The 7,343-nt window shown below is 54.1% G+C and overlaps 1 protein-coding gene across 1 annotated transcript; it reads right to left on the reverse strand.

The window, feature by feature from the left end:
• Positions 1-508: 508 nt before the first annotated feature.
• KRT35 (keratin 35) lies at positions 509-4,991 on the reverse strand. Its single transcript, XM_056128193.1, has 7 exons — positions 4,530-4,991; positions 3,698-3,780; positions 3,384-3,540; positions 2,644-2,805; positions 2,265-2,390; positions 1,589-1,809; positions 509-647 (listed from the first exon to the last, which is right to left on the reverse strand). The coding sequence occupies exons 1-7, from the start codon at positions 4,989-4,991 to the stop codon at positions 509-511; spliced, it is 1,350 nt and encodes a 449-aa protein (XP_055984168.1).
• Positions 4,992-7,343: the final 2,352 nt, after the last annotated feature.

Consider the following 7,343-nt stretch of genomic DNA (forward strand, 5'->3'; position numbering starts at 1 on the left):
TGTCCTGTCTCCAGGATCCTCACAGGAGGGTATGTTAAGATGGGTAATAAGACGGATCTAGGAACATCATGACAAAAGGAAAATTAAACACTAACACGCCCCCCCATACACACACACATAAACAACTTCAGGTCCTGTGCTGCAGGGCCAGAATTGGTCCAAACCCCATTCACCTGCCCAGCAGTCACACCTGTCGCCCCAGCAGACACCAACCAAGACTAGAAGGTGAGAGTTCAGCAAAGAAAGCCCAACACATGATTTTTTATTGTTCCACCCCAGAACCCATGGGTGCAGCATCCAAAAGAAGACCAACCCAGGAGGCACTGGGCACTCCAAGGCAGGAACTGGTTTCAGGCCTGCGGAACCTGAGAGTCAGGGAGTTGGGGCAGTGATCCCTCTCGGGGTTGGCTTGGCAGGGACACAGGGGATCAGAATTTGAGGCTAGGGTTAAGTGGAGGCCAAGACCGACCCTTGGAGACAGCGGCCTTGGCTTTTGAGTCAGAGCCTCTCAGAACCGACCCCCTGGACAGGGCACACAGAGGGGACGGGGGCTGCAGGAAGTGCGGGCTGCACTGGGGGCACAGGTGGCTGCCGGGAGACAGGGAAGGCTGGACTTGGAGGAGGACAGGTCAGGGGTACATGGAAGCCTGAGAGAAAGAAAAAGGTCAGGTTAGTATAGTTTATCCACTGCTGCCACCAATTACTCAGAGCACCTCAAAAATCACCGGGTCCCACACCAGGAGAGAGCTTGGCAGTCAGAGATGGAGGCCTTGCACATGCCAAGACTGGTTCAATTTCCGGCACTGCATGGTCCTTGAGCACAGGGCTTGGACCTTGGACTGTTGCCTGCACCCAATCAACCAATTATCACTGTTATTATTAGTGTTTAACAACTAAAATGAACCATTCCAAGTGTTTTAATTCAAGCATCCAAATGTTTGAATTAACGGAGTTGAGGGATAGGGCCAAAACTGGAATAGTCAGGGCTGGAGCAATGGCACAGTAGGTAGGGCAACCTTGCATAAGGTCAACCTGGGTTCGATTCCCAGCATCCCATATGGTCGCCTAAGCACCACTAGGAGTAATTCCTGAATGCATGAGCCAGGAGTAACCCCTGTGCATCACCAGGTATGACCCAAAAAACAAAACAAAAAAAAAAAGCAAAAGCTGAAATAGTCAAACATCTAACACAGTCATCAGTTAAGTTCTGCCTCATTGTACAGTCTGGAGTCCCTGAGCCCCAGCTGCCTTGTCCTCCACCTAATGAAGGGATTTTGGCCCCTGCTGCACACCTGAGTGACTAGGGGAACCTTTAAATTGCACAGTACCCAGGGCCAGAGTGATAGTACAGTGGGTAGGGCACTTGCCTTGCTTGTGTGCCCTGAGAACTGTTTGGGAGTACCCTCAATTTAAAATCATCCAGTATTTGTTTCACCAACAGGACACAGAGATCCACTGAGAGAAAAAAAACTTGCCAAGGTCATATAACCAAGACCAGCACCAATCCCAAGGCTCCTGACTCAGAATCCGAGGCTCTTCCCAGACACCTGGCCACTGCCCCAGAACACAGGTCCCTGTAGACACTCACTTGCAGTCCTCGCCCTCCAGCAGGCCCCGGTACGTGTTGATCTCACACTCCAGCCGGGCCCGCACGTCCAGCAGCACCTGGTACTCCTGGTTCTGCCGCTCCAGGTCACTGCGGATCTCAGCCAGCTGTGACTCCACGTTGGTGATCATGCACTGCATCTGAGCCAGCTGCGAGCTATAGCGGGCCTCAGTTTCAACCAGCGTGGATTCCAAAGCATCTCTCTGTGAAGACAAGAACAGGGCAGGGAAAAAGGTAAGCTTTACATCCGAGGCTCAGTGAGGATTCAAAATCCAAGAACAGAAAGAAACTCAGAGAATCCCAGTGAACCGCCTCATGCCAGGACGAGGTGTACAAGTCGAACATCTCGTTTGAAACGGGCCCATTCGCCCCTCCAGCTCCTAAGAAAATCTCTGCTCTCAGTGATAATCACTCAGATGTATCTGTAGTTGCGACAGCAGCAGCTGCAGCCAGGACAGGCTGGTCGCTACTGGCCTATCTTTGTCTTTCTCGCCCTTGAGACATTGATGATGGGGAGCTGGGTTCACACTCCCTCTCTTTCTGGCACAGGAAATTGCAGAGACTCATATCCTGCCTTGGTGGGGGGTGGGGGATCAGAGCCTGGATCAGGGGCTCAGGGCTGCCGGTCCAGTCTCAGCTTGCCCGTCTCTGAACTCACCATGCTCTGCTGGGCCTGCAGCTCGATCTCTAGCGCGTTGACAGTGCGCCGCAACTCGATAATCTCCGCCTGGCATGTCTGCAGCTGCTCCGAGCTGGACACCACCTGCTGGTTCAGCTCCTCGGTCTGCAATGCACACAGCCAGGAGCTGGTGAGGAACTCCGGGCACTAACTCGGAGCTCTCTGGTGCTACTGACTTTCTCGAGCCAAGAAAAGTCTTCAAATCGGCCACTCACAACGTTTACTTCTCCCTGCATACTTTGCTGCCTAGGGGCCAGCAACTGGACCCCAGTGAGCTCAGGGTTTATGGCACAGAGCTCCCAGGTCCCATTTTGGGTGGCCCACCCTGTGTCTCTGCTGCAGTGTTGCCAGCTCCTACCTGGTTGTTGAACCAGTCCTCAGCATCCCGGCGGTTATTCTCGACCAGGGTCTCATACTGGCACCGCATCTCATCCAGGACACGGTTAAGGTCAACGGGCGGGGCAGCATCCACCTCCACGTTGAGCCGGTCTCCAAGCTGGCAGCGCAGTGAGTTCACTTCCTGTGGCACAGACCAGGCTCAGCACCAACTGTTCCAGCTGCCTCTTTCATCTGCAGACCTACTTGCTCCGCATGCTCCTCTCCTGCCTCCTGCTCATTCGCTTCCATGCTCACCTCCTCCAAGCTTACCTGCCGCCCCTTTCTTACCTGACCCTCATGCTCACCTACTCTCCTATTCATGCCTGCTTTTATATGCTCACCTCCTCCATGCTCACCTGTTTCCGCCATCCCCACCTGATCCTTGTGCTCACTTGTTGCCCCATGATCACCTGCTCCCCTAACTCACCTATTCCACTATGCTTGCCTGCTCCCCCAGGCTCACCTCCTCCATGCTCACCTGCTCCCCTATGCTCACCTCCTCCACACCCATCTGCTCCTCTATGTTCACCTGCTCCCCCACGCTCACTTACTTCACACTTATATGCTCCTCTGTATTCACCTTCTTCCCTATGCTCACCTTTTCCATGCTCACCTGCTCCCTGATCCTCAGGCTCACCAGACCCTCATTCTCACCTCCTCCATGCTCACCTTCTCCATGCTTACCTGCTCCCCTACCCTCACCTGCTCCCCCTTGCTCACCTCCTCATGGTTCTTCTTGAGGCACAGCAGCTCCTCCTTCAGGGACTCCACCTGGGCCTCCAGGTCAGCCTTGCACAGGGTCAGATCATCCAGGACCCGGCGCAGCCCGTTCATGTCCGACTCCACTAGCTGCCGCATGGCCGCCTCCGTCTCGTACCTGGCCAAGGGCACCATCAGAGCAGCTGAAGCAGCATTTCAATTTTCCTCCACTGACCTGCCTGATGCCTCCGGGACTTGGGGCAGCCAGAACCCCAAGTCTGTGTCTGTGTCCAACCCCTCCGGCCCCCTGACAAGGAACCCATAGGCCCCCTCACTTGGTTCGGAAGTCATCCGCAGCCAGCTTGGCGTTGTCGATCTGCACCACCAGCCTGGCATTCTCCGACTTGGTGCACAGGGTCTGGGGACATAAAGCGGAATCAGTGAAGTGGGGCAGTCTGCTGGGAGAGCTCCCAAAGCTGCTCATCCTGGGCTCTTCCCACAGTTTCAGGAAGCCTGTGGGCTTGCTACAGCAGACAGGCTGGAGACCTCTAAAGTCCCTTCCAGGCAGCTTGTCTGGGACCTGAACTCTCAGTCAAAGGTCAGAGCGGGAGGCAGAACTTCGGGGATGTGACGATAGGATTAATCTCCCCACACCTGCTCATCCCTCAGGCCTGATAGGCTCAGAGCTCACAGCCAGCATCATGCAGCAAGTCCCAGTTCAGAAATGGTACCTCTCACAGTCTTCTAGAACCTTCCTGGGTCACAGACTGGACAGGGAGGTACGGTCTCGCCTACATTTCCTTCCAGAGTTAGTTACAGGTCAGCTGACCTGCACAAAACCCATCTGCTCCAAACCCCTCTTCTTAAAATAAATGTCACACTGCTTAGATCCTAGAACCTATGTCGGGTGCCACTAGCTACCAACCAGATCCTTGGCAGGAGTCATTTAACAAGCCTGAACCTCAGTGTTCTTATCCTGAACCTCAGTATTCTCATCTATAATAATGGGCTAACAATGCTGCCTTCAGCAGTAAGTACAGGGGGAAGCAAGTGCAGCCCCGGATATGAATGTGGTGCTTGGGGAACCCATCCCGGATTCCCCGGCTCCCTGTTCAGCACTGGTGACATTTGTTGCAGCCCAGGCTTCTCGGGCCCCCCCCCCCTCACCTTCTTCTGCAGCTCCTCGATGGTGCGGAAGTAGGACTGGTAGTCGGGGCACAGGTAGGGCACCTGCTGCTCACACCACTCCCGGATGCGGCTCTCCAGACTGGCGTTCTCCTGCTCCAGCTGCCGCACCTTCTCCAGGTAGCTGGCCAGGCGGTCGTTCAGGGACTGCATTGTCTCCTTCTCGCTGCCTGTGAGGATCCCCTCCCCAAACCAGCCCCCGCCCAGGCTGTAGCTGGTGGCGAAGCCCCCAGAGGGGAGGCAGAGAGCAGGGAGGCAGCTGGCCGCCCTGCAGTTGCTTCTGCCCAGCCCCACAGAGCAGGAGGAGAAGCTCCGGGCCCCGCGGGCCAGGCTGGGGAGCCTGCAGGAGCTGCTGGAGTACATGGTGGCCGCCCGGGCAGAGCCGCCAACGGGACCCTTGAGAGACCCCGAGGAGAAGCTGGCCTTGAGGCACTTGGAAGCCATGGTTTTCTGCAGCTGGGACGTGAACAGGGGATCTGGGAGACCTGGACACCCCCAAAGCAGAGAGGCTGCACCTCAACCCAGGTTTATATCTTGGCCCCAGTGGGCGTTGGCCTTTACAAAGTGTTTTCTCCTCATTAAAGTTAATACCACTTTCTATGAGGAGCCCTCATTAACCTGTGATTTAGCTTCCCATGAACACGGCCTGCCTCATAAAAAGAAGCCCCGTTGGACGTGGTGGAGCCGAGACTCCTCTCCACGCCGGGCTCCAGCAGCGCTTCAAAGGTCGCTGTTATGTCAGCCAGACCCCCAGCCACTCAGGAGAGGTGTGGGCGGCCAGCCGGCGTCTGGCTCTCTCCTGCCTCATCTCCTTCCAGGGGCCCCAGGGTAGAGCAGGAGGCTGCAGCCAGGGACTCTCCGTCCTGGAAAAGCAAGCCTAGAGGGGGCAGGAAAGTTATACCCTTATCTCTTGGAGGCATGGAAGGCTATAGAATGGCCAAGAAATAGGTCTGTGGTGACCAGTTATCCCGGTTTCCCCAAGGCTACTCTGCTTTGGGGGCCAGAGAAATAGAAAATCAGGCAGAGCACTTGCCTTTATAAGCCATTGACCCAAGTTCCATCCCCGGCACCCCATATGGCCCCCCAAGCACAACGAGCAGTGATGCCTGAGTGCAGAGCCAGGAGTAAGCCCTGAGCATCACCGGGGATGGCCCAGAAACAAATAAACAAACAAAATAGAGTTGAGAACTTATAGAGTTGAGAACTTTTCCATTCAGGACATCATCCTTTTGGCTGGAAAATCGGTGCTGTGTGGGTCACCTCAGTGTCACCTTGGTGTCAGCTGAAACAACTCAAGAGCCACTGACAGGTGCCTGCCTGGCCCCACTGATCATGTGAGGGTGCAATGTAGCCAAGGCTGGGTAAGACATGAAGCCTTTCCTCTGGGGACTTGAGCCCCTACTGGGTTATCACATCCTGAGGGCATACTCTGTGCTCCACACAGACCCCCCCCCCCCCCGACCTAGAGAGGCCACCACAGGAAGATCTGGGATCACCAGGGAGGGGACAGTCACATGGGTACCCATGTGCCACTCTCTCCACTGCCAGCCCTGTGGTGAGCTGTCTAACAACACACCCCACCTCTCACCCAGCACATGGAACCCAGTGGGCCCTGAGCTAAATGCTCAGAACTCCTGGAAACCACCTCTGCTGAGATCAACCATCATCAATCTCCCCAAAACTGGAGTAAATGAGGGCCTGGACTCTTCCAGGAACCTATAAAGGTCTATATAAGCTTCAAATGCACCCTCTGCACTAGTCCCCGCTTCCTGCCACCCCCACCCTCACCCCATGCCCCATGGAACACAGCATGGACAGCAAACTCTCACTTACCCAGCCCTGGAGATGGAAGCCAGGCCCGCTGGTTTCAGGTCTGCACCCCTGCATTGGGCGCCCAGCTCCCACGCAGCTGACTCTTCAAGCCTGTACCTCCTCTCAGTCTGCTAAGCCCTCCAGGTGCTATGCACCCAGTGCTGTAACTGCTGGCTAATCCTTTGGCCTTCCAGGAAACTGAAATTCTCAAACTGTCTTGTGCTTCAGCCCTACCTGCCAGGGATACTAATGCTTGGGAGCAGGACTGATTTCATATTTTTGTGGAAGAAAAAAAAAACCCCTCTGCTGAGCTTTTAATGTCTTCTAAGGAACACATGAATGACTGGATGTACAGCTGAATAAAAGAATGCTTTGTCCATGACAAATTATGAATTATGTTAAGTAAGCAAAGAAAATATTTTGAAAAGAAAATAGAAACAGGAAAGAAAGATAAAGTGAGTAGGGGTGTAAGAGAAAAGTACTTCCAACATTTGTCTCCCATGTTGGAAGCACTTTCAACTTCTCTCCCTGTTTTTTCCAGATGAGGCAACCAAGGCTCAGAGATGGCCAATAATAAGGCATCTCTGTATTCTCTGTATTGGCGGATAGCATTCCACCAATCAGGCCCTCAAGCAGAAAACAAAATGTTCTCCCAGTTGACAGCCTACAAGAGGAAGAGGAGACCCAGGCTAATTCCATGCTGAAGGTGTGGCTGAAGTCTCCTGTTGTCTCTGCCCCACCATCCTCACTAATATCCTCAGTTTTATATACCACCTCTGTTTGTTTGTTTATTTGTTTGTTTGTTTTTGAGCCATACTCTGCACTCTTCAGGACTTACTCCTGGTTCTGCACTCAGAATCACTCTGGAGGAGGGGCTGGAGTGATAACACAGCAGGTAGAGCATTTGCCTTGCACGTGGTATCCCATATGGTCCCCCAAGCAACACCAGGAGTAATTCTTGAGTGCAGAGCCAGGAGTAACCTC

Source organism: Sorex fumeus, unplaced genomic scaffold, assembly GCF_029834395.1.
Source record: "Sorex fumeus unplaced genomic scaffold, SorFum_2.1 ptg000063l, whole genome shotgun sequence".
Taxonomy (NCBI): domain Eukaryota; kingdom Metazoa; phylum Chordata; class Mammalia; order Eulipotyphla; family Soricidae; genus Sorex; species Sorex fumeus.

Excerpts from the sequence above, each read along its gene's own strand:
- KRT35 (XM_056128193.1), bottom strand. The coding sequence starts at position 4,991 with ATGGCTTCCAAGTGCCTCAAGGCCAGCTTCTCCTCGGGGTCTCTCAAG. Across the intron at positions 1,810-2,264 it reads TGCAGGCCCAGCAGAGCATG|AGAGATGCTTTGGAATCCAC; the intron begins GTGAGTTCAGAG and ends TTGTCTTCACAG. Across the intron at positions 648-1,588 it reads CTGGAGGGCGAGGACTGCAA|GCTTCCATGTACCCCTGACC; the intron begins GTGAGTGTCTAC and ends TCTTTCTCTCAG.